The 26,193-nt window shown below is 48.0% G+C and overlaps 2 protein-coding genes across 8 annotated transcripts; one reads left to right on the forward strand and one right to left on the reverse strand.

The window, feature by feature from the left end:
- Nucleotides 1-4,581: 4,581 nt before the first annotated feature.
- On the reverse strand, nucleotides 4,582-17,824 carry LOC122378935 (fas-binding factor 1-like). Of its 4 annotated transcripts, none has more exons than XM_043360638.1 (14): nucleotides 17,720-17,824; nucleotides 16,747-16,845; nucleotides 15,639-16,564; nucleotides 14,962-15,068; nucleotides 13,708-13,816; nucleotides 13,023-13,228; nucleotides 11,990-12,129; nucleotides 11,500-11,615; nucleotides 9,979-10,095; nucleotides 9,365-9,529; nucleotides 6,553-6,657; nucleotides 6,012-6,263; nucleotides 5,559-5,705; nucleotides 4,582-5,214 (listed from the first exon to the last, which is right to left on the reverse strand). In XM_043360638.1, exons 3-14 carry the CDS (start codon nucleotides 16,464-16,466, stop codon nucleotides 5,104-5,106), a joined length of 2,403 nt encoding a protein of 800 aa, XP_043216573.1. In that variant the 5' UTR covers nucleotides 16,467-16,564; nucleotides 16,747-16,845; nucleotides 17,720-17,824; the 3' UTR covers nucleotides 4,582-5,103. The 4 variants fall into 4 exon arrangements, with proteins under 4 accessions (XP_043216573.1, XP_043216574.1, XP_043216572.1 ...); XM_043360639.1 differs by having other exon boundaries at nucleotides 15,639-16,572; XM_043360637.1 differs by lacking the exon at nucleotides 16,747-16,845 and having other exon boundaries at nucleotides 15,639-16,572; nucleotides 17,720-17,804.
- A 136-nt stretch (nucleotides 17,825-17,960) lies between these two features.
- LOC122378936 (ATP synthase mitochondrial F1 complex assembly factor 1-like) lies at nucleotides 17,961-24,792 on the forward strand. Of its 4 annotated transcripts, none has more exons than XM_043360643.1 (8): nucleotides 17,961-18,027; nucleotides 18,806-18,973; nucleotides 19,126-19,270; nucleotides 20,185-20,247; nucleotides 20,445-20,543; nucleotides 21,111-21,206; nucleotides 22,727-22,834; nucleotides 24,502-24,792. In XM_043360643.1, the coding sequence occupies exons 2-8, from the start codon at nucleotides 18,807-18,809 to the stop codon at nucleotides 24,655-24,657; spliced, it is 834 nt and encodes a 277-aa protein (XP_043216578.1). In that variant the 5' UTR covers nucleotides 17,961-18,027; nucleotide 18,806; the 3' UTR covers nucleotides 24,658-24,792. The 4 variants fall into 4 exon arrangements, with proteins under 4 accessions (XP_043216578.1, XP_043216577.1, XP_043216579.1 ...); XM_043360642.1 differs by having other exon boundaries at nucleotides 18,828-18,973; XM_043360644.1 differs by having other exon boundaries at nucleotides 18,012-18,191; nucleotides 18,828-18,973.
- The last annotated feature ends 1,401 nt before the right edge of the window (nucleotides 24,793-26,193 follow it).

Here is a 26,193-nt window from a genome sequence, read left to right on the forward strand (position 1 = left end):
TCACCTGGTTTTACTAGATAGCTGAGATCGCGTTTCTTTAGGCCCAGTCAACCCACAACATGAGAAGAATTTGCAAAATACAGAAACACCAACAAATATCGCATCGTAGAATGAGATTATATGAGATTATGTGCGCGTACACTGTGAGACACTCGAACACTTATCATTTCAAATCATTTGTACACTGAATGCAAAGCGAAATGGCAGTGAATGTCGAGGATGGAATAGGTAACCACATAAGACACGATAACAGGATCCGAGCTATTTTGTGCAGCTCATCGCCCCAACGTCTTCCAAACATTCCACAGCTCTCGCCCCCAGCTCGAATCGGTTCGTTCGCTTCCAAGCTACACTGCCGCTGCTGCCGGGGTGAATCTTCTTCCGTGAGGCGAGACTAGTTCACCACTCTTCGCCCATAATTCCAAGTTTCATGTGAATTCACGTCGGGGTGGTTTGATAGTTGTCTACTCTGTCCCCAGCGATCAAATATTAAATAATATGTTGCACATGTTGCATCATTGACACAACGCGACGATCCACGCGTGAAGGTTCAAATGAGCGTCATGGAGATGAGTTTGTGTGAGTGGAAACCGAGAGAGGAGGAGGCGGGCATGGAGAGGAACTGTCCGGTTCGCCGACCGGAGTTGCTGGGCTGTCGGAGATGGAGCTGAACCAGATCATCAATCCCATACACGTCGTCCGGGGAGCCGGCTCCGGCCTGGTGTGCTAGTACTACCTGCGGGGCAACGAGCTGTACTCCATGGAGCGGTACGAAGACGGATGTAGTTCTACACTGCCGTGCAAAGGAAGCGCCACGCATGCCATTTTCGGTCAGAAATGTTTTACATCGATCGACAGACCAAGAAACTCTTTTCTCAAGTTTGTTTTAAAGGGACCCTCCCACCTTCAAAAAAGTTAATGAATTGGCATGAAAGTGATGTCGCTCGGTTCAGAAAGAGCGAAAAAACGAATATCTACCAAATTTCATCGAAAAATATTCACCGGTTTTCAAGATATTAGACTTTTACCTTTGTTTACTTTTTGGGACCTCCGCTGTTCCCAGGGACTTTATTTGAAAGTGCGGCATTTGTTGCGCGCAAAGCAGCATATACCACCGCGTGCTACCAAACGTTTTAGTCAAACATTTAAAAATCGTTAGATATCTGCGCTGACGTCACACATTCAGAGGGGTATTCCTATGCATTAGCCCCTCTGAATCAAAATGCTGCAATTTTGAAATTCAATATTTCCGATTTAAGGCATTTCTCGATGTTGTGAGTGCCGAAACCGGTAATTGTGAGCCAGGGACCCCATTTTGGCTATCTCAACTCAAATCTAATGTTAAGGTGGGAGGGTCCCTTTAATACGCATGTAACATACCTACAATGGAAGGCAGACAAAACTGAAAACACGATTCGATTTGTCCGGATTTATTGTATCCAAAGCAATGTCAAAACATATTGCGTGATTGATTTTGCTCCATGCCCATGGAAACATGCGTGGTTTGCCAGGCATCTCCACACTCAATATACCCTGATAGACTGGTATATCATGGGTTGGGTGCCTAAAGGGATTAAAGGGACCCTCCCACCTTCAAAAAAGTTAATGAATTGGCATGAAAGTGATGTCGCTCGGTTCAGAAAGAGCAAAAACGAATATCGACCAAATTTCATCGAAAAATATTCACCGGTTTTCAAGATATTAGACTTTTACTTTTGTTTACTTTTTGGGATCTCCGCTGTTCCTAGCGACTTTATTTGAAAGTGCGGCATTTGTTGCGCGCAAAGCAGCATATACCACCGCGTGCTACAAAACGTTTTAGTCAAACATTTAACGGACGTTCGAAAGCCTGATGACGTCATCAGATTCCCGTAATGGTTAAGAGATAGGGACCACGCTAGTCCCACCCTGCAAGTAAAGGGAAGAATTTTCTTGAACACCATAAAGCTGCGGGGGTTGCGACCAGGATAAATGGTGGTTTCTGAGCCTGGCCGCAAACTTGGCTATCTCAACTCAAAACTAATGTTAAGGTGGGAGGGTCCCTTTAAAGTTCGCATGGTCAAATCATGTATGTACGGACCTCGCTTGAATTGCGTATTTCCTGACAAAAGGAGTTACGCGGATTGATAAATACCTGGTATCTCCGGGAAGGAGGTACCTGGAGTCTACGGTCGCGGGACTACCATACACAAAATCAACTCATATAGCTGGTTGGCGCTTGGTTGGCGCCTTGGTTGGCGCATGACCGTGGGTTGGCGCCAAATACGGCCTTGGCGCCAATTTAAACTTGTTGAATAACCCGAATAACCCCACTTTTGACCGAGAGGCACGTCGGCAATGGTAGCGTACCTAATACCTATGTGCTTCCAGTAATACCGCAGCACCGCAGAAAGATGTCCAAAGAAGCCAGAGATCCCAGAAAAGGGAACAGCCTGAAGTGGACCCTTCTCAGTTCAGAAGCTGCACGGGAGCCCGTTAGAGTGTGCAAATCGTTATTTTCGTGCTCTATATGATTCGGTCAGACTCTGTGGTTCTTGAAGCGGTGAAGACGGACGCTCACCATCACGGCAGATGGTGACCAGTGCGGTCATACCACGCGCAACACAAAACTCGACGAAGATCAGATCACCGAACATATCGTGAGGTACAAGCCAGTCAAACACCATTATAAGTACGAGCACGCGCCTCACCGTCTTTACCTTCCCACAGATGTAACCGTGCAAAAGATGTACGAGGATTATATGTAGGCAGCACTAGCAGAGCGATGCGAAGTGCAGCCGTTCACACGGGAGAGGTACCGCCAGTCGGTGCGGCGCCCTAACATCGGGAACACCCATCTCAGGCGAGGAACGCTCTAGGTGCTCAGTGCAAGTCCAGCACGTCGCAGAAGTGCACGGTCAGCTGGAGACGGAGCCCGACCGATGGCCGATCGCCACCAGATCGACTGCGCTCAGTGCTCTGCGCATATGGAGTACCTCCAGGCAGCAAAGGAGGGTGGGGACTCCAACAATAGAGATGCTGACAGGCAGTGGAGGGATGACGAAATGATTCTTGCTGCAGACATGATGAAAGTGACCATGCTGCCAATCATGCATATCAAAGAATGTGTTTTCACATCACATCTGATCGCAAACGAGACTTTCGCAGTTGTTATGCCAGAGAAGAAAGAGATGGAGGCGGCGCGGCGCTCCTTGCAGCGCAGTGACGGCGCGTGCGTCGTTTGGCATGAGGCGGATGCTGGACGATTCGGAGAGTAGGTCTCTGCCACGTTTTATCTGTTTCTTGATACCGTATGTATGCCGAAACAGAAGTGTTGACCATCTGGGCAGACAACTGTGCCGGGCAAAACAAGAACTGGGTGCTGATCAATGTCATTCTGCAGCTGGTCAAGTGACCAAGTCACCTCTGAACGGCATCGAATCCCTTACTTTCAATATTTTGCTAGCCTGACCACACTGCGATGGCATCTGACGCAGGTCACTAAGAAGATCAAAACGACCGGCAAGCTTGAAGACTTCAGTGACTACGTCGCTGCGGCGGAAGCCACTGGCATGAGGTGCCTGCGGATGGCTCCGGGCACCAACATGCACCAGACGGAAGACGGCGTAAGCAAAACGAAGCTAAAGCGGCTCAGTGTGGAGTGTGGACGATGAGCGTCCATACCTGACGCGCTTGAAAGGGAGCAGTTTCAAGCGAGGATCAGTATTGATGTTCACGAAGACCAGCGTGAACGAGAACACATACAAGGCGTTTGACTTGCTCATGACCACTTTTGACCCAACGAAGCAGCCAGAGCTGCTTCCAAATCCAGCCACAAGGAATCCCGGTGCGCCTGTGAAAGCATCCCGAAGTGCTGCGCTGCATCGCCCGTACATGCCCTCCTACCAGAGAGCCTTCTGGCAGGGCCTGGTCGAGCAGAGCACACAGACGAAAAGACGATGGCAGGCTCCCCTAGGGGGCTCGTCGCTCGGTCGGAAGAGAAGGAAAACCTCGTAAAGTGCATGTCATGATGTCACCACATGTCCATGTCATACGTCGCGCTCTGAGGTTCAGCTGAGAGCTGTGTTGCTATGCTATGCTACAATGTTTGAGTGAGTTGTTTGCTTCCTTACAAGTTATATTTGTTGATGTTCCTAACATCCATATTCTACTTAAAAAAATGTGCGATACCTATTACCTATGTGCTTCCAGTAGGTACTCCAGCACCGCGGAAAAACGTGCAAAGAACCCTAAAAAAGGGAACAGCCTGAAGTGGACCCTTCCAAGTTCAGAAGCTGCACGGGAGCCCATTAGTGTGCAAATCGTTCTTCTTGTGCTCTCTATGATTCGGTCAGACTCTGCGGTTCTCGACTCTCGTAGCGGTGAAGACGGACGCTCACCATCACGGCAGATGGTGACCAGTGCGGTCGCATCGCGCCGAACACAAAACCAGCCCAAGAGCAGATCACCAAACATATTACAAGGTATGGCAAAAAAGGACAATTTTTCAACAAGGCTCAACGGAATCGCATAACGAGGGAAGTTCAACGATATTTCTTTTATCTCTGCAAGCTTGTCCACGGTTTCTATCAGGAAAACACATTTTCGACTGTCCTGGACATTTTAGTTTTTCAGAAGACGACATACGTGATTTTTCCTTTGCACGGCAGTGTGTCACGAGATCGCTAACCGGCTTATTCTGGCAGTGAGCGTCATCCTCACCAGATCAAGGGCACATGAGATGGGCACATGAGGCATGAGATCAAGGGCACATGAGGCACAGATGATATGAGCCATGAGCGCTCGTTATAACGAAATGCCTTATCTTGCGTCCAGCAGGGAAGCTTTGCTGAACTGTGCAGCCGCCGTAACTTGTCCGCTGTTTCTGCATGCTTTGGTCGGACATATTTGTGACATGCCAGCCTGCTCTATGCAATGACGGGTCGGCCGTGTCCCATCCCTGTTGCTGGCGAATACAATAGAACGTTGTTTAACAAAATGATTGCACATAACACTCATACCCACCGGACACTAAATACGCCCCTGTCGTTCGTTTGGTCGTTATCTTTGGTCTGTTGTACCCCGGCCTTCCCTCCCCCGTCGGTCGTTACCGCTCCCGGCCCCTCAGCTGGGCGAGGTGAGCTGTTTCAGGAAGGCCGCCTCCCTGTCCAAAAACTCCCGGTCCTCGTCGGCTCGTAGTTTCCACAGCAGCACCGCCGGGTCGACAGGGATCAGCTGAAAGAAGAAACACAACGGTCACAGGCTGTGCGTACGAAACTATAACCCGGGGCCAGGCAGAAGTTGAATGTACTGACACGGAACGTCAATGAATGGGACGGAGATTACCCAATCATCGTATTCAGGAAACATTACATAGCCGATGGACGTATTAAAAAATCGCTCATACGATACAAACCTCATTCATGGCTCTGGTTTCCTGCCCAAATAATATGACATGACGACTGACCTGACCATTAAATATTTGAATCTTAAACGTCTATCGGCGTTCCGTTATATCTATTTACGTTCGGTACCTGCAGATTCCCCAATCTTACAATAGTTCTTCTTGTTTGCCGTACCTCGGGTCCGCCCGCGGCTCCGTCTCCCAGCGTCCTCTCGCCGCCTCCCCAGGCGTCTGGGGGTCCGCTGGGTCGGGCCGGACTGCCCAGCAGGTCGGCAGCACCCGCCGCGGCCGACTGCCGCTGGTGGCTCAGCTGCAGACGCTCCTGGGGAGGGTCGAAGGAAGTCACTTGTGGGAATAACTCAGTGACAGACTAAACACAGAACAACGCGACGACTATGTGTGCCTTTTGAATAAAAATGTTACACGTTTGCTGAGCATGAAAAATCAGCGTAACTCGTTTCGTATTTCGAATTGCACCGCAGTAAATAATGCATGTATGTCGTTTGTCTGTGAAAAAATCGACTATAATCGACTATATAGCTAAAAATTATCCTTGACGAATCGACTTCACCCAGGAGCAGCTATTCTTCCAGTAAACCCAACATCCCCCCAGCTGAGCGCGGCTCACCTGCGCCAGCAGTCTCTCCTGCGCCTTCAGCTTGGCCTGCTGCCGCTCCAGCAGCAGCTGGCTCTTGGTCAGCTGTTGCCGGAGTTGGTGGGCTTCCTCCAGCGCGCGCCGGCCCTCGTCCCGGCTGCGCACCGCCAGCTCCGACACGTCCTCCACCTCCTGGCTCTTGAGCTTCAGCAGCTGCGCCTGGCTCTGGAGCCGCTCCAGCTCTCGGGACATGGCCTGCTCGCGGCTGTCGGCCGCCAGCACCGCCTGGAGCGGACGGGGAGGTTATTTCAGGACAGCCTGCAGCGGAGGTGGAGGGAGAGGGTTAGACAGAGTTAGGCAGCCGGAGAGATCCACAATCTTCGCCTGTTTTGATAAAAATGTAATTTCATAATACATCACAGATGAACGGTTGATCGGTAGCAACTAGCCTGTTATGGTCATGCGGACAAATCCGCATGACCAGACAGTCTAATATAGGAGTTAGTCTGACCAGTGATAAAAATACAGACGTCAGACCGCGGCCTCCCTCATCCCACCAGTCCAACGTCCGTACCTGTTTGGCCTCCGCCTGCAGCGCGGCCAGCCGGTCCCTCTCGGTACTAACGGCGGTCCGTTCCTCCACCAGAGCCCGGTACATACCGTCCAGCTCGGCCAGCGTCTTATGGGACACGGCGCAAGGGGGTGTTGGAAAGTATGCACGCATGTTCATTGGTAATGGAACATGGTAACAACACGCACTACACACTTGATTATCCCAGTAAGGACAAGCCATTGATGCGACGTAAAATGAGATAAGTAGTAAGTACGCTAAGATTATATAATATCACACGGGGCCGGTAAAATGTTTCATTCAGGACCGAGGGATTTGTTGAGTTTTCCGCACGAGACCGAAGGTCGAGGGCGGAAAATTCAACAAAGCCCGAGGTCCTGAATGAAACATTCCGGCCCAAGTGTGATATTTATTTTAGCATATGCCGTTTAATTTCCATATTTAAGCTTCTTTAACAATTTTACATTCTTGAAAGAAGTGGAAAAACCAAGACCGAATATCAAGAACTAAAAAATGTACATATTCCCTGACCAAGATAATAAACCAAGCCGACTCATCCTTGTGTCTGGCTGTGAGTTGGATTCCTATCAAACCAAGAACATCTACTTCAATCTATGTCATATGAGAAGCTAGAGTAACGTTCGTTTCCAATATTAGAGAAGAGTGGAAGGTATACCTACAATCCTGTGAAGTGAGCGCTTGGTTTTCTACCCATGTCAATATTCTAAGCCACACTTCGGAGTCGATCGATCGCTGTGTATTCGTTAAAAAGCTTTTAACGAATACACAGCGATCGATCGACTCCGAAGTGTGGCTTAGAATAATTATTAATGCGAATCTAGTGCATTTTCTTTAAACCATGTCAATATGAATAAATTTTTACTGATCAATGTGAAATGCGTTTTTTTTTTGTCAATTCATTACACTTGTAAAAGGCATGAAATTGGCGCTACACTCTACAGTAGGTGATTAATTAATCTGTCAGTACATTAAGATTTAAAATATTATCTTATTGAAAAACAACATTTACAATCTCTTCAATAGTTCAAAGCGACCAAATGCAACACGTCAGTTAACGTTATATTTATATCAGTTAAAGGAAGGGTGCCACCTTTTGGACACAACGCAGTTTTTACAAGATTAGCCTCACATGAACCTAAAAACCGGCTTCACTTACCTATGCTCGAGACGGTCAGCATTGAATCCGCACGTGAAGTTATCATTTGCGAGTTTTGCTGCCAGCATTCGGGCAGGCAAAAATCTTCAGCACTATTTCCTCGTCGTGTTAAGGGTATTTTATAAAACATGAAATCAGCAAAGGTATGTATAAAAGTTATACTTTTGAAGCATGTTTTATCATTTTGAAAGGGTATATTTTTTCTTTATGGTATACACTTAAGTTTTAAAATTTTAATTGGGAAGTTTTTCTAGTAAGTTGCATGAAGGGTGAAGGGTTCCATATCCATAGATCTCTTAAAGGGACCCTCCCACCTTAAAAAGTTTATGAATTGGCATGAAAGTGATGTCGCTCGGTTCAGAAAGAGCGAAAACGAATATCTACCAAATTTCACCGAAAAATATTCACCGGTTTTCAAGATATTAGACTTTTACTTTTGTTTACTTTTTTGATATCTCCGCTGTTTCTAGCGACTTTATTTTAGAAGTGCGGCGTTTGCGGCAGATGTTGCGCGCAAATAGCATATACCACCGCGTGCTACAAAACGTTTTAGTCAAACATTTAAAAATCGTTAGATATTTGCGCTGACGTCACACATTCAGAGGGGTATTCCTAAGCATTAGCCCCTCTGAATCAAAATGCTGCAATTTTGAAATTCAATATTTCCGATTTAAGGCATTTCTCGATGTTGTGAGTGCCGAAACCGGTAATTGTGAGCCAGGGACCCCATTTTGGCTATCTCAACTCAAATCTAATGTTAAGGTGGGAGCCGGGAGGGTCCCTTTAAGCATTGTAAAGGAAAAACCTTTACTCGACTTATTTGATGTTCTTTTCTGATGTTCTTTCTGATGTTCTTTTGATGAAACCTTTAGTTCAAATCATGTTATCTTCTTCCTTTTTATTTGTTCATCTTTTTGTCTCAGTTGCGCCATCAATGCAAATGGCAGAATGATATGTTGCCATGACAACAGGATATGCCAGCCGTCCTAGCTGCCACATCAAACGACCTTGAGTTGTAGTGGTGATATAAACAACGATCTTTTTTTTTGGCCAATGTATTAAATGCAATGTTTCGGTTTTTTGTATATTGTGGACGCGCTAACCACGTCTAAAAATTCAAATAAGTAAAATAGATTCATAGAACAAAAATTTCGGAAGGTGGCACCCTTCCTTTAAGCTCTTTTCCAGCGCCTTCCTCCGTCTCAGGAAATGCTTCAAAAGTTCGCTGGTAAAATGTTTTGCCCATGGGCCGAAACCTTTGCTCAATTGACTTCAACATTATGCGGTTTAATCCAAAAAGCTTTTACCGCACGCTCGCGCTAATGCTAGACATACTCCGGCATATGCTAATGGTCAACATTAACCGTACCTACTTGCAATGTCACTCAAATAAGCATCTAGCAAACTGCCAGAATGTGTGGTAAATTTTCCCACAATTACGATCGGTAACGCACAAAGAAACAGGATCCATCCGGAGCTCTCACCTCCAGCAGGTCGCACCTCCCCATCACCCTCGCCCAGACAATCTTTACACACGTCCTATCCAATTATTCCCATCAAATCATCAACCCCAGAAATTCCGTTGCTTCCACCACCCGTCCACCTGCCCGGGTGCATCACCATCCCATGCCCTCTTACCGGCTGGTGGTCTGGTACGAACTGGCCCCGTCCCGGTGCACGCTCCAGTCCCGCAATGCGCAGGCGCGCGTCCAATCGCGCATGTGCGGCGGCGATCTCGTGTCGCTCGGCGTTGACCTCCTGCAGCCAGAGTTTCTGTTCTTCTAGGAGTTCCTGCCGGAGACGCTGGGGGATGGGAACAGGGAGGTCAAGCGCAAGCCGGGAACATATAATATAACACAAGTGTGTGGTGGGGTATGGATTTTGATTGGGTGACTAGCGACTGCTAATGTATCATAGTTTTTATGTTGACAATTTCTTGTAGGCCGTTTAATCGTTGAGTAAACGAAGCAAGAGAAAATAATGATTTGAGACATTCAAACTAATTGAGAAAATATCGTAAAATCTACAGATCAGAGATTCTCAGGTACCAGGTTTCCCACAATGGTGATATTGTAACAGAGGCAGAACTTTAATGCAAAATAAAATCTGATGTTTAAAGACTGTAACCGGTTGTGGTGTCAGTAGTGACTAGTGACTCACACAATTTACCCCAGGTATCTATCAAAAATTCAAACTGTTTTCCACACAGTTACCTGCCCCCCCCCCCCCTCCGCTCAGTTCCCCACCCTGACCTCGATCTGGTGCCGCTCCTGCTCGACCCTGCCCAGCAGCGAGGCACGCTCCTTGTCCAGTGCCGACTCACGGGCCTCCACACGGGCCTGCTGCTGCTGCAGGCGCAGTGTCGCCTCCTGCGGGGAACAGGGACGGGGAGGGGCAGTGCCGCAGTGTTAGCAGTGCAGCTGCTCGGACGTGACGTCACGGTCACGGAGTGGAGTAAATAACGCACTCCGAAAACCCACTGGTGAATTACAACTTACATGAATGACGCATGTCGATGTCGAAAAGGGCAAGCGTGTCGAGATTAACCCTATTCCTGGCGGGCTCCGCCGGGACAAGAAACTGGCGGGGGGGGGGGCGATTCGCCCCCCCCCCTGAGATCTCGAGAACGAAGCAAGATAGCGACAAGCGGTAAACGGCATCGGATACGCACGGCCAAGATCTACAATTTTTACTAAGGTCATTTTCAGGTCAGGTCAAAGATGACGTCACAGGGGTCGAAAAAGTCAAAATGGCGGCACTAGATATGGAGAGTTTTTCTCGAATAACTTTCGAATTAGTCAAGATAGGAACAAACTAAGGGCATCATCGTGATCCTCTCGTCAATCCGCATCGAATGATATATATGTTGACCTCGAAAGGTCAAGGTCAAAGGTTGACCTCAGGTCACGTGACCTCGAGGTCATCATGTATATCATTCGATGCGTCTTGACGAGCTGAACACAATGAGACCATCCACGCGTCTGTATCTTGTTCCTGTACGGAGTTATTGGCCAAAAACCTTTGGTGACCTTTGATGACGTCACATGACCTCACAGCTGCCCAACAGCAAAACAGACCTCAAGGTAGTGAAGGTTGATCGTATATGAAGTCATGTATGGTATATGGGGCCATTCCGACCCGTTTTAGTGGTAAAAACAGGGAGTTGATTTTTCCCCCATTGACTTATAATGGGGAGGTCGCGAAATTGACCTGACCTTAGGTCACCGATATCAAAATTCCGAGATATACAAATTGCACATACTGGTACCCTAACTAAACCCTGAAGAGAAGAAATTGATCGGTCAAAAACTCTAGCTCTGGCGTGATTGCAAACTTTTCTGAGGTAGCGTCACCAAACCGCCTCTGGTGACCTGACCTGAGGTCAGATCAACTCAAAATTTTCAGACATGTTGCGTAGAAGCCTTTTAGGAAAAGTCAGAAAATTTGAGCTTCCTAGCTCAACGCGTTTGGGAGATATAACCAAAAAACCTCAGGGGGGGGGCTCCTGAGGCCCCCCCCCCCCCCCGCCAGGAATAGGGTTAAGGGCAAGCAACGTGGAACGTATAAGTGATCATAAAGCAGCTGATACGCACCAGGCGCCACACACCCAACTAAAAATGTAAGTTTTTACGGTAATAAGTCAATGGAAAAGACCCAACAAAGCAGCGAATCGAAACAAAACTGAAACATATTAGGAAACACCATGATACAGCCTGGAGGTTCGACAGAGCTCCTTCGGGGATCCTAGGAGGATGAGGTTTGGTTTCACTGACCTTGGCCTCGGCGCTGGAGGAATCCAGGTTGTGCTGCAGCTTGGTGATGAGGTCCTGAAGGTGCTCCCTCTCTGACGCCGTGTCCTTCTGCAGCCGCTCAAGCTTGGTCTCTGTGTCTGAGGGAAACGAGAAAGGAAAGCATTAGTCCACAACTACTCCAGCCTGGCCTTCCGTGTCAAAGGGAAATCACAGGAAATTATCTGGTGGAAAATATCTGGGCGAAGTGGACAGAGCAAAATGGCATGGAATGTCACGGGAAAAATGCATGACGAAAAAATGTAAAAAAAAAACAATTGGAATAGCGCCAGGAAGAAACAGCTAGGGCTTCGATATGATAAATTAAATATGCCAGTAAAAGGCTATGAACGGATTATAGCAGCCGCTGTAGACGAGAACCAAACAGACAGGTATCGGAAAGATGACAGCACTGAAAATCGAGGCATGAAGAACTAGACGCCGTTCTCCCTATTGCCATCTGCCCGTGTCGCACCTTTGAGCTGTTTCTCTTTCTCTATGAGGAGGGTCTCTCGCGCCTGCAGTGTGACGTCATACTTGTGACTGACGCGCGCCAGCAGGTCCTCGGTGACGTCAGATGTGCGCTGCAGCTGCTGTATGGCGTCATCCAGCATTCTGGCGGGATAACGGGGGAGGGAGAGTCAGCTCTGTCCAAAGTCTGGGGCGAAATAGCGTCAATTTTAATAAATAACCACACCTGTAGCGGCTATAGGAGGTAAGATGTAATTAAATAACATAAACAAACCAATGCAGCGAAAGTACCATGTGAAATGTGGGAATGAAGTGGAAAACAGCGAGCCTTTACACGTGTGTAAGAGGAGGGCATCAATGAGGGCAAGAGGCGGACATGGTCACATTGCGCAGATATTGGATTATGCCGATCATCCCGATGGACTGTACCTATCACGTAAACGCATACGTCAAACGCATAAGTCAACTCACATTGCGTCACAAAAAAAATGACATGTCAAACAAAGTAGAACAACACCAAGCAGTAAGCAATCATGTTAAGCGGAAGTTGGTCATAACATATCATTGCCGAAAAGAAACATCCATTCCATGGCAAGTGAACTCATACAAGGTGCATAGTGGTATTTGACACCGGCGTAACATATGCATTGCACACCGTAATAGCTGAGCGAATAAACGAACCAAGAACTCAATGACAATGTTGTCACGCAATCGATAACCAAAACTAGCAAACGGCCAACATAAAAATGCATAAAAATGCTCAACCAAAATAGGGGCTTTTCAACAGAAAATGTCATTTCGTACAAAGCAGCTCGCAATTTCGCATGATCACAATTCACGAAGCGGCACAGCAAAACGCAAAATATAGGTAAGAAACAAAATAGCGAAAGATGCCAACGAAAATGCGGGCCATATTCAAACACAAATACAAGCATGTTACATCCACAAATATCATTTCTCATACAATAGCAGCATCCAACTAACAGCAAGCAGCAGACGTGCAGCCCCGGCCTGCCCCTCCCCCTGCGCCGACTGACCCTCCGACCTGTCCGGCCGATTTGGCCGCGTCCCGCTCCGTGTCCCGCAGCTGGGTGAGCCGTGCCACCACTGTCTCATGCTCGCCGCGCAGGCCCGCCAGGCTCTCCTCGTAGGTGGCTCTGAGCCGGCCCAGCTCGGCACTCTGTACACCCTCTATGGTGGACAGGTGGCGGAGGTGCGACGAAGCCGCCCACGATGTCTCCTCCTGGGTGGGGCGGACGGTGACGATGGGTAGACGGAGGTGTTAGAGGGGGTGCATAAGGGGAGGAGAGGAGGGGTGGTTTGGTGGAAGGGTTGTGACGATGCAGTGCAGCTCAGTTGAGACGCCGTCACTCGCCTAGTCAGCTGCGTCAGACACGCTCACAAATGAATCGAGACAGCGGCTGACTCCCGATCCCACCCGTCGGCCAACCTGCGATTTGTGACCCGTCACCCGGGGCGAGTCTCGAAGAGAAAGAGATGCTAATCCACTACCGAGCTTCAGCACAGCGGAGGAATGGGTGGTTTATGTGCGCTAAAATCAGCCTGAAATAACCAGATTGCTGATGCGTATACCCTGTAATTGCTATAATTAAGGGCTTAACCCGCTATCGCTATCTATCTCACAAGCAGTTTATACTTCGATAGTGCAGGTAAGCTGTTGACTGGTAGACCAGGTTCAACAGCTGGCGGAGTGTAACTGACCTGATACCGCTTCATTCTGTCTCTGAACTCGTCTCGAAGTCGGTTGTTTTCGTCGGTCAGCTGTTTCTCGCGGCGCCGATACGACTCCTCGGCTGTCGCCAGGCGGTGTCTGCGGCCACAAAGTACATTTCAGGTACAGAACGACCACTGTCAGCGCAAGAAATCACTGTTGCATTTGAATAGCAGAAAAAAGAAAAGATTTAACCCCCGCCCGTATTGGTGTTTTTTTCCAGCCGCGAACGTATAAGGGGGGGGGTTCGTTGGACCCCCCCCCCTTGCCGTTTCGCCCCTGATTGAGCTAGAGCTTCGCGGAAAAAAAACGAGCGTGTTGCCCGTGACGAGAGGAAGCCAATGATACCCAATTTTAAGGTCCTAGGTAATCGGTTGACCTTCCAGGTCAGGTCAATGACCCAAAAGTCGGGAAAATCGGGACCTGTTAGAAAGTCGTAAAGCGTGGCTGCTATGGGGTTTTTCGGGGTGCTGATCACGAAAATCATGTTAGTTTTGATCACAGATGATGTCTTCATGCATTTAGGCCAGGTCGGGTCAGGTCAACCAGTAAGGGTATTCGTAGTAGGTGGCAACCGCCTCTGACAGCTTCGTAACATGTTACGAAGGCACCAGAACTACTTCGTAAATGTTCATATGGTTGCTAAATTCGAATTCAGCTCCAAAAACTGGCCTAGAAACATGTAAAACTCGAAAAAGTGAACCAAGGTCATCAAAGGTCAATGACTTGACCTCACCTTCCGGTGACCTTGACACCCATCCTAATGCATGGGAGCATCATCATATCCCATGTTTGAACGCTTAAAACCACGAAAAGACTGCAAAAGCGCGGCTAATGCGAGCCGACATACGCCGAATCGCGATTCCGGCCAAACATGGTCTCGAAAAGTAGGCCACAGGTCAAAGGTCATTAGGGTCAGGGTCATGAAAATGTCAGGGTAGGTGTAAAATTGATTAACGCGAGGGTACTGAAAGTTTCTTCGCGATCGGCCGCTTTTTACGGGAGTTATTCGCGAAAAACCGAGGGGGAGTCCGTTCGACCCCCCCCCCCCCCTATACGGGCGAGGGTTAAGACAAATAAGAACGTCCAAATTCGGGCAGGAATATTAGCGAGAACAATGAAACATACGGAATGAGATAAAGAGGTGGGAACTGGAATCATAATTTCAAAGCCAGGTTATACGCTCAGGGGTGGTGCGACCTCAAGCACGGTGTCCGCACCCCCGTCACCGCCCCTCCACTCACTGATACGACTCCTCGAGCTGCCGGCGCTCGTCCTCTGCCATCCGCTTCAGCAGGGCAATGTGCTCCTCCAGGCGCTGCTTCTCCATCTCGTGGCCCGTGCAGCCGCTCTGGGGGGAGCGACAGAGAATCTAAGGTGATGTAAGGTGTGTTGCAGTGTCCCAAAATTGAGTTTTGTCATGGGTGTCAGAGGGGAAAAATACCCACCATAATGGGGGGAGGTAGAAAACTGCTGATTCGATTAGATCTAAAACAGGTGAGAAACAACAAAAACATGTATTTTATTCTAGGGTGTAGAATGTTTGATGCTAAACCTGGCATCCACACAACTGCTCTTGGTAAAAAATCCTAAGTTTTCTTGGTTGGGAGTGGACAATTATTCTTAAATATTGGTGGTAAGAGTGAAAAATGAATTTAATTTGGATGTCGTTTCCCACCCAAATCGACAAATTTTGGGACATTGGTTGAGTGTGTTCAGATCATAAGCGAACATAAAGCGATTTCAGTCGTCATAAAAAATGTGGAATACGGCAGGCTGGTTGTCACTCAGCTGCCTCAACGAAACTGTAACTGTTAAAAACATTTAGCACCAATACATCGCACTGATTGCACTACATCCAAGCATGAACCTATCAAACTGATTCCTGACGATAATTAACATCCCAATTCCCAGCACCCACCTTGAGTTTGACGATCTCGCTGTCCCTCTCAGCGATCTGTTTATTAGCCTCGGCCAGTTTGGCCGTCCACTCCTCGGTGAGCTCCTTCTCTCGGGCTGCCAGCGCGCCACTGTCCGGTGGAAACAGCTCACGGCGGGCGGTGGCCGGCTGGGGCGGGGGCGGGGCCGGCTCGGGAGCGGCAGCCGGCGCCGGCGTCATCCCCAAACTGTCCATCCAGGAGGCCGCGGCGGCGGCGGCGGCCGGCGGTGCTGCTGCCGGCGCCGGCTCCACGGGCTGTTCGGCGGGTCTGGCTCTGGCCGCCAGCGCAGAGGCGGGCGCTGCGGCGGCCGGCGCTGTCCTTGCCGGGGAGGACGGCGGTTTGGGGGAGAAGAGGTCCAGGGGATCGGCCGGAGGGGCGCGCTGCCGGCCCCGGCGCCCCGTGCGTGACGCCGACGGCTCGTAGCCACCCAAAGAGACGTCCCCACCTGCAGCAGCCTCCTCGCCAGCGGGTTTACTGGAGAGCATATCGTCAAACATGGAGCGAGGACGGCTGGGGGTGGCGTCAGCGGCCGGTGCGGCCGACGGCTTGCTAGACAGCAGGTCGTCAAACATACCTCGCTGGCGGCCGGGCGCCGGCTCTGCGCCAGCGGTGGATGGTTTTCCCGACAGGATATCGTCGAGCATAGTGCGCTGTCGCGGCGGCGTGGCCGCAGCCTCGGTAGGGGCGGGGCCGGATGGTTTGCCGCTGAGAATGTCATCCAACATGGTCCGCTGCTTGGCTGGCGCCGGTTCTGCGGACTTATCGCCGAATAGGTCGGCCATCAGACGCGATTTCTTGTCATCAGACATGGTTGAGCCAGCTTTTGTAGTGGCCAGTGGATAATCCTCTTATGTGGCAGTCTTCACACAATTATGAGTGGCTTCATTGTTATGTTGCATTGAGGTGTCTGAAATACTACAAACAATTAACATAATAAGCACAGTCAATAACACTGCTGGGCAATGGCAAAAAAAAACAGCAAAATTGAGGTAATCTGCACCAGAACACAGAACAACTAATGACATCTCTCAATTGCTCAGAACAAGATTGTAATGAAGCATGCTTACAAAAATAAATTGCATCACCCACCTGCATCTAGCCTTGAATAAAAGCAGCCATATCTGCCACGGCACATAGCATGGCTGAGGCAAACTTTTAGCAAGAGCAAAACCTTCCAATATTTTATGGCTGAAATGATATAATGACATGACATTTAACATGAACCAGGGAGCCACTACTGACTATATACCTGCTGGTAGGTAAAAGGTGATTTTCCTTCTCAATTAGTCTACATGAAAAGACAACAAAACTTACAAAAGGCACCTGGCAATTGGTACATACCAGGTCTAATAGGCTCACAGTAATTGCAATGAGTTTCTCTCCTCATTAATATTGATCTATTCCTTTGCAAATAATTCAAATCATTTCCAAATAATCTCAATTTTGCATGGAGGCAAAAGGCAGAACTTAAGACGCCTCAGCAGGGTCAACGACTCAAGCACAGGTGGCCTCTTGCCCTTTCTGCTTAGCGAATATGACACAATACCAGCCAGGGATGCCACTGAACAGGGGGTTACGGTTCTATGCTGCCACATAGGGAGAGCTCAGGAGACAGATGACGTCACAGGGTGTCAATTTTTTTGTTGATTTTAAAGGCTTTGCTGTGCAGTAAATTATCTTTTTTAGGCTCTAAGGGAGCCTAAAGGTTAATATCAAACTGCCTTAGAGTATAAAATCCTCGGAAGATTAATATTGGCGAAGATTGGTAGACACCCGCTGACTTCATCTGTCAAGGTCACCAATGTAAACAAACGGCTAACCATTCTACCTCCTATATACGGCCTTGCCACTGAATGCAAACCTTACTGGAAGATGACCAAAAATTATGCAAAAACTTCTTCAGGGTGACTTTATACAGATCATGAGTTCTCCCTTCAGTTCAGTAAGTATGTAGGCGCAGGTGAGCTGGCCAACTAAGAAACAACTATAAAGCTTATAATGATAACCCTTATCTAATTATGTGAGCTTTATCACATCAAAAATCCAATAAAAATATAAAAACCTCTCAGGAGAATCTAATGATGCAGGCTCTAGGAATCTTGATCAAGACCTCATCCTCTTGAATGCTCTTGAACAGACTCGAAAGCACCCTACGGCATGCCACACGTTGAAGAGATAGGCAGCTGAAAAATGGCGCAGCTGCGGCGTTCTTTTATTCACTTTAGACGCTGACGGAGCAAACCAGGAGCTCCCTATTTGCTCTTTTCCGCGAGCGCATGCAGGAGTCCACCCCAGGGTATATTGAGTGAAGTCCACCCAGTCCACCTGACGGCACGCATGACGGAGTCCAGAGTCCGGGCAGTCCGATGAGTCCGTATCGTGAGAAGTCTTGTTCTTGTTCTTGTGCGTACGGCCTTGGGCGTGTAGCTGTATCATGAGAAGTCAATTTATTTATTTTTGAAGACTCAAGAATCAAAACTAGCAGGAGCAAAATAGATAATACGCAGAATTTCAAGAATTTAATTGTTTAATTGGTACCTATTGCATGGAATGCCTGTTCTGTTGCGCCTCAAACCAGACCGGACTGGGAGGCAGTGAGGGGGATGTGTAGTATTCCACCGTGGGGATGTGTAATGCGGTGAGGGGGAGGCGGGCCCTAACCCACAAAGAAGAAGAAGAAGAAGAGGGGGGGGGGGTCACAGTCGAGGTAGTCTCTGGTTCAGATGTTCTTTAATTTGTATAATATGGATATCAGTTGATAGAAAAATTTGTTTTTCGTAAGATGAATGTAGTATAGAGTTACTCTGATGCCTGATGGACAGTTTTCATCTGTAGCTGGCTAATCGTATCTTACTGCGATAGAAGAATTTGCGGTAGCTGCTATCTCGGTCGACCTGCACGTTCTCCTTGCCTGTTGTCAGCTTCTGGAAAATATCAAAACACGGAAATGTAGTACCCTTATTATACCCACGGCCTTGACCCCAACACACTGGGGGAATGTGTCAGAACTGGGAGACCCTGACACTTGACAGATTCCCAGACTCCTCTGTAATTTACTGAGCAATGACTTGATAATCCTTGTCAGTTATTGTATCATGGCTTGAATATGAAGTATTTATTTTGTTAGTTGCTGCCTCAACTGTTTCAGAATGAGGCCTGCCTACTTTCAGGCGCTAAATCGTATCTGCCGACTTAGCCTGTCTGGTCATCGATTGGTACACTCTACACCGAAGATGGCAGAAGAATATGTTGAAAAGCTGAAGAAAGAAAATCCCTACTATTCAAAATATCAGGATAAAATTGCCAAACTACGAGAGTGGGTATAGCCATACATATGTGTGCTGGTTTTGTTACCGATGAGCACTTTGATGTCTGCATATTTTGTTGCTGATTTTGTCACTGTGTTTTGGTACCTATTTTATCGTCACTTTTATAAGTCATTTTCACCATTTTCTCGATGTTTTCTAGAGTATCGTCTGACGAGGTGGAACGGCGGGTGCAGCAGAAGAACCAGAATGACCGTGTAGCCAGAGATGCAGACGCTGCACGCTCGTTTTCGGGGAAGGCGCCGAAGGCAGCTGATGCGGCCAGGCTGCCGCAGGCTAAACCCAAGGTAGGCGAGTGACAGAGATGAATGAAAGGTATAAGGCCAAGGGCACGAATCTAAGGTTTGAACCATTATAAAAACTCCTCAAGTTAGGAGCCTTTGAAAGCTTAAAACACAAGGTGTGAAGCATTATGAGCAGGGATGCGGAGCCGTGGAAATTTCAGACGGCTCCGGCTCCGGCTCCGGCTCCGGAGAAAAAAATCGGCTCCGGCTCCGGCTCCGGGTGAAATGTCATGGCGGCTCCGGCTCCGGCTCCGGCTCCGAGTAAAATGATCCGGCTCCGGCGGCTCCGGCTCCGGCTCCGGCTCCGGCTTCTACTCAGTACATCCCCTATGCGATCAATTAAATACGGGTGGAAGAAAAAAGGCGATGGGATTGGTACACGTTGCTTCTGTATTTGTATAACACGGCTATTTTGAATATCAGGTTGTTTTACGCCTTGTACTGTCAAACCGAACTAGGTAAATAATTGTTTCCTCTTAAATATTGTTTCACGGCTCCGGCTCCGGCTCCGGCTCCGGCTCCGCATCCCTGATTATGAGACATCGTCATTGAAGGCAAGGCATTGTGTCCAGGCATTGCGGACAATATGAAGCGGAGATGTGAGCCATTTGTTGAGCACAAATATCGTTCCTTAGTCGTTTGAAGTATCGGGATACTCCACTGCATTGATGGGACATTGAGAGTAAAGAAGAAACGCGTCGTGTTTTGAAAGGATGAGGATGCACGCACCACTGCTAGTTATGTTCACTGCACATATAAGCTTATATGCTTAGCCCTGTTACCACTCATGATGTAACTCGATTGATTGATATGCCAGATATGAGACAGTTTATCCGGCCATTCATTATAGCTACCTAGGTATTTGTATTGTCACTAATAGTAATAAGTGTTCTAAAAATATGACGAATATTTGACAGGAACTGAACGACATCCTCAAGCTGGAGCTCATCCAGGACAAGAGCAGCGACGAGATCGGACAGGTAGGCTGTTATCCATACCTGTCTTCCCAAGATAGAATATGTTTTAGCGCCTTGGATAAAACAAGCTGCCTATAGCTCCGGCTATTTTCTGACATAGTGACCCGTAATTATCAGCATTCACTTGTGATTTATGGTAACTGCTGCCTGTGTGTTCATATCATGATCTGTGGCGATCTAACTAGTCCGATCTTTTTCAGCTTTGGGTGGAGTATTTCAAAACGAAGGACAGCGTCTCAGCAGTAATACCTGCCGACAAATACAGAGCTCTCGTCGCCAACACGGAAAAATATCCCACGGTAAAGCAATAAGTCAAAAAATGTTTTTAGAATACCAAAACTCGTTCTGGGGCTTAACTAAAAAAAATCGTTGTTATTAGACCTAATCCATCATAGCTTTTTGCTAGGGTATACTCGAAGAACATATCGGATGATCGTTGTTTGACGTTGTTAGAAAGTTCTTACGAATTATATGAGACTGTAAAGTCATATTTAAACCCAGGTATATTAATGATAATAAATCGTTTAGCGGACTGACTCTGGGTGTAAAGACTCTTACGTAAGACTCGTAAAGACTCTGACTCTTTACACCCAGAGTCAGTCCGCTAAACGATTTATTATCATTCTTACGAATTATTGTTGGGCTTTGTTTGTATGTGGTACATTTGCTCTTCCAGCTTTTGTACACGTATATTAAACAAAAACTATGCTTGCCAAGATCATTTTCCTAGCGCTCGGTCACGGCACGCGTTCATGACGTAAAGTAATTATCATTTGTTGGACTTTCTTCTTATCTTTGCTTTTATCGTATATCTGTCGGTGCACGACCCGCGTCTGACCGGCTCCCGCTCTGCATCCTCCCGACAGTTTCTGTTGCCGCTGCCACGCAAAGACGGCTACGAGTTTGTGGTGGTGCAGTTTGCCGGCAACGAGGCCCACTTTACCGCCCTCATCAACTACCAGGTAAGCTGCGGCAGGCGAGTGTTCAGCTCAACGAGCCCTGACTGACGAATGAAGGAGGCGTGAGCGCAGGAGGACTGGGAGTTGTTGTGGTGTCACGGTAGGTGGCAGTGTACAGTTGTGTAGGTGGGGCTAGTGAACCGCTGAAATATGTAATCTGTGCTTTCCGAAGCACTGACGACCATCGTCATCATAAGGCCATAGAAATTGATATTGATGAAGTCGTTACTGGTGGGTCACGATGCGATAACTTGAGTTTTGTTTTTAGATTGTGATCATGAACTAATGACTTCGCCTGAAAATTGAATCACAAATTGCGGAAGTAATTGACTTTCTGGGACCCTGGGTTCTACCACAATTGACGATATTGGCGATATTGGAGCTTATTGTTCCAGGACTAGGCTGCTTTACCATCTTGCTGGGAGCCTTAAAATGTTAGCATAAACCTATCCGCTCGATGATAGATACGATCATTCTCCCGGTTCCTGCTTAGCGTAGCGGTACTCCATTGCCTGTTGAATAGACTTTCGTTCCATCATTTATAATTGCTGCATTTTCAATGGTCATAATCGATGTTATACTAATGCATAATACGATTCTGTTGATACATGTGTCAGCCTTTGCGAATCGGGGGCCCTAAAAATCAAACCATTGTTATCATAATGCTTCCATTCCCTGAGATAAAACCTATGAATCATTCAAAAGTCCGTCAAATCAACATGAAGAGCAGCGATCTGAGTGATCTAAGTGATCTGATCTAGGCGCCTGTCGAGACGTCGATTCCTCGAACTACCTTCTGAAGGACGCCGCTGGGCCGGCTGAATTTTCGACCGCTCCAGCCGCCCGTCTGTCACGCGATCCTGTCATGTGGCCGAGTGTGTGAAGACGTGTGTGTCTGTCTGTCTGTGTGTGTATGTGTGTCGGACCGGGACGGCCAGTGCCTGGTGCCGACGGATCAGTGAGCCCGGGCTGTAGACGGAATGGGACTGGCGTGCTACTGGGTAGTGGGCTGGGGGGGGAGGGAGAGGGTAGCATTGTCGCCACCGATTGCGTCCGGAGTTCGGTGACGGGGTATCGACTATCGATGCATGGTTTCAGTTTGCTTCTGTTCGTTCTCGAGTGTTTTGAATTGGGGAGAACTTGAGCAATTGTTGGACAAGTGATGTTTGTGTGACGGATAATTTGAGAAAATATTTAATTAAGCTCTTCTTGAATCCTTGTCAAGCTTGGTCATTTCTTTAATATCTATCTCTACCCATTTATCGATATTTCTAAGTAGCCAAACCTTGTGCGTGCACACGGCGAGCATTGTCAGTGTAGTCACTCATGACGTTAGTGCTTCTTTATTTAATTGATCGATCGCAGTTCGCAGTGAAGCCGTTCACGATTTTGACACACCTCCCCGTACCCACCATCTACTCAAAAACCCTGGCCATAGTCAACACCCACAGGCCGGGAGGGTGGCCTCTCGGTACATACATTGCACCTACCGACGGCTGACCGACCCTCCCCTGCCGTTTCAGACGTATAAGGAGAACGCCCCTGAGTGTATGACCATGATTCACTACCCGGAGCTGGCGGATAGCAAAGGAATCGTGCTCATGGTGGCAGAATACGATAACACATCGCTGGTAAGAAAGAGCCGCCGCTGTCTGGCGTAGAAAAGAACGAGCTTAGATGTAAAGTATAAAGTTATTAGAAAACGGCAGACGTAACAAGACGTATGATAAAGATGTTGCGAACAATCGTAACAGTCGATGACGAGCGAGTGTTGTGTGTCGTGTGGCACGAGTTCCGTGTTACGCGGTGGATTTACACCTGCCCGTGAAGTTGACGGTAGAATGGCCTTTGACGTGCCCCTAGCGTGACCGACTTAACTCATTCACAAGGCGTCGTGTTTGAACTATGAATGCTGAAATGTGGCGCACGACACGCTGTTTCAGGCAATCACGGCTGCTTTATTTTCATGGTATTCCTTCCTGTATTGCGACCTAGCCTGTTGACCTAATTGTAGTCCTTTTTCGGTCTGCATTTTACATAAATCCATTTTTGCTCGCGCATGAACGTAAATAGATTTTGACATTGCGACGCACCTGTAAGATCTAAGAAACACGTTTGGGTAGTGGCTTAGGTCACAATATGGCTGGAGAGCTCCAGTGATGATCTACTTGATGGTGGCATATGGAATCCACGGCTGTTATGTGATGACACGCTGCCTGTATTGTTTGTAGCTACCCGTCTAAAATGTACGTAACTACTCGCGTCGGCACTTCACCCGCCCCTCGCCCGCCCCTGTTCTTTGGTATGTTTAGTAAAGCCATGCTGATTGGGCGCCCACTTCCGATGCAGAGCCAGCGCTCAAAACCCAAACTCATCTTCAGCTCAACCACGGTCGTGCCGGCTAGAGGGTAATCAGAATCATCGCGGTATGGTGTGGGGACGGTGGTAGTGTCTATTGGGGACTCTACCGAAGTCAAGGTTAGGGTAGAGTGAAAGGATGAAAGATTTAGTCGAGTGACATTTACCGAACAACCGGCAGGCTTGATAGACGGTTGCAAAAGTCATACCTGAGGCCTCTTGCAATGAAATACCTTGCTAGGTAGAATGAAAAACCGATTTCAGAGCTAGCTAGCCTAACGCTGGTAAATTATTTTACATCAGCTCATAACAAAGGAAGTTGTGTACGGTTTGTTTTGTTTGTTTTGTAGGGTTAGTCTCTTTCGGTCAATTGCAACCACTGAAGAGCCGGGAGGATGATAGGATTTAAGGGGAGACATTGGTCTGGGCGGGCACCTTGGCGAGTCGTCGGGGCTGAGCCCGTCCAATTGGACAGGCCACCCAGCCCCCTGATGTCCAGGCCCACTGCATCCGGGTAAGGGCGTGCTCCAAGGGGAGCTTCCCGCATGGTATAAAGTTGCCCGTGGAGCTCGGAGCAGAGGTTTTGGGCGTGGAGAAGGATTTGGCTGTTCTGATGATGGAAACTATGAAGCAGTGCGTAAACCTACAAGTGCTTGTTAGAATTTATAGTTAAATTGTCACGGGGAGTGAGTGTTCGGTGCAGCAGAATCCAAGTATTGGTACAAGAGGGTTTTTGTTCCATAGGCATCTGATCATTACTTTTGAGCTATTGGGACACTTTTTTTACACACAGACGTTTTCTTATATATTTCCAAAGCCGAACTCAGTAACAAGCGATTCCCTCCCCCCCCTCCCCTTAGTCTTCTCCCCCTTTGCCGGCGGACTGCCGGTTACCTATGGTGGCTCAAACCTCCCCTAATTATTCTCCCCCTCCCCTCAGGACGCCAGGGAGGCCCAGTGTCTGGCGAACGAGGTACAACTCTACTACTGCCGACCGGACGAGCGGCGACGGAACCTTCTAGAGCAGTTCACCACGCGACCCGACTCGTTCAAGTACCAGGACTTGATACTGGCGCTGGAGGATGTCCAGCTCTAAACACGTCGGTCCTTCGCCGGTATGTTGGGTCATTGTGTAAATGGTGCTATTTGGGTGACTTGTTAGATCGGTGTTTTGTATGGTTTGTTGTCGCAGTCAGTGAAAAACCTAATACATGTTATACATGTAAACATATTATCTTTTTACTTGAACAAAAAAAAAATGGTTAAGCTCTCATTGCCCATAATACTAAAACCGTTGTCCTAAGTGTTACGTTTATTTGCTTTTCTTTCATGAGAAACGTACAGACGCATTACATCGATTTAGCGGTAGTTCCGCAGGCCATTTATCGCTGATACATGTTCAACTTTGTGTGGATTATCCCTAATATCACCATCGGCACCTTTCGGTCCATTTTCATCAAGTTCTACAAAACTCTTAACACCGCACCATTATATCTAAAAATAGCGATCAAACGCCCTGTCCATTAGGTCAAACCGGACCGTACTGAACACGCCGCTCCTGGCGCTGTCCAGCTGCGGCGCGGTCCGCACTGCTGTGCCGCCGGTGGAATGCGATCGACCGGCCGACAGTCTATAGATCGGCTGGTAGTTAATGTATCGCCCACGCTGGCACACGGACAGACACTGCAGAATAGGTTACGGAGCGACCGGCTCGGGCTGATGTACCGGCGGAGGTCAGCACATCTGATAGGCACCCCACGAAGGAGGTGTATGCATTGATGTAGTAGGTACGTCACGGTGAATAAGGTTGTTCTCTGTCCCAAGAGGTCGAGTGATGACGTCAACACGTCGTCCGGGTGAGGACGTCAGTGATGGAATGACGTCACATCGGTGTGATTTTTGGGTATGCTAATTCAATTCTGGATCCCAAAGGTCACGGCAGTATCCTAAGTTTCCTTGATTCTCTTCCTCGGCGTCTCGATTTGACAACGTGTTTCATCATCGAACGCTGACTTCCAGGCTTAGATCGCTTCTGATATTCGTGGCTACCTATCCACATACGAGTATGGTCTGAAGGATGGTTATCAATTATCATTCAACTCCTGATTGATGTACACGCTAACCAAGAGCCAGCTTCGCTCTATGCGCAATCTGTCTATTCCTTTTCATCCTTTTGCTGAAAATCCACACGCTGTTACTTGCATAGAAGCAAGCGTGTCTGTATTTAGGAACCAATTCTTCGACACCACTAATGCGTATATTGATTCGGTAGCTTTCGGAAGCTTCTGCTCCTTTCGTCAGCCGTGCTTTAAAATGCATTAAAATGCAAGACAATACGTCTCAAACGTCTCAAACACCTACCAAAATACATACCACCACGAGGAAAAGTTGTAGCCGTACGTCTAAAGCACAGATGCACAAAATAATTACGGAGCGAGCGAAGCGAGCGTAGTCTTTCCTTAGATTAACGGAAATTTCTGAGTATGAGCGGCCGGCCGGCCGGCCGGCCGGCCGTGGTCACGCTTTTGCGAGGCTTATATCTCAGCAACCACTTGACCGATTTACACGCGGTAATTTTTGTAGGGTAGCTTCATTCCTTCTACCAAGTATTGGACTATTCCCGATGCATGTG

Source organism: Amphibalanus amphitrite, unplaced genomic scaffold, assembly GCF_019059575.1.
Source record: "Amphibalanus amphitrite isolate SeventyFive unplaced genomic scaffold, NRLGWU_Aamphi_draft 000068F_arrow, whole genome shotgun sequence".
Lineage (NCBI taxonomy): Eukaryota > Metazoa > Arthropoda > Thecostraca > Balanomorpha > Balanidae > Amphibalanus > Amphibalanus amphitrite.

Excerpts from the sequence above, each read along its gene's own strand:
- LOC122378935 (XM_043360638.1), bottom strand. The coding sequence starts at position 16,466 with ATGTCTGATGACAAGAAATCGCGTCTGATGGCCGACCTATTCGGCGAT. Across the intron at positions 10,096-11,499 it reads CCTCCAGCGCCGAGGCCAAG|GAGGCGACACTGCGCCTGCA; the intron begins GTCAGTGAAACC and ends TGTTCCCCGCAG. Across the intron at positions 5,706-6,011 it reads AGGAGAGACTGCTGGCGCAG|GAGCGTCTGCAGCTGAGCCA; the intron begins GTGAGCCGCGCT and ends GACCCTCCCCAG.
- LOC122378936 (XM_043360643.1), top strand. The coding sequence starts at position 18,807 with ATGAGGCCTGCCTACTTTCAGGCGCTAAATCGTATCTGCCGACTTAGC. Across the intron at positions 19,271-20,184 it reads TGCCGCAGGCTAAACCCAAG|GAACTGAACGACATCCTCAA; the intron begins GTAGGCGAGTGA and ends AATATTTGACAG. Across the intron at positions 22,835-24,501 it reads AATACGATAACACATCGCTG|GACGCCAGGGAGGCCCAGTG; the intron begins GTAAGAAAGAGC and ends CCCTCCCCTCAG.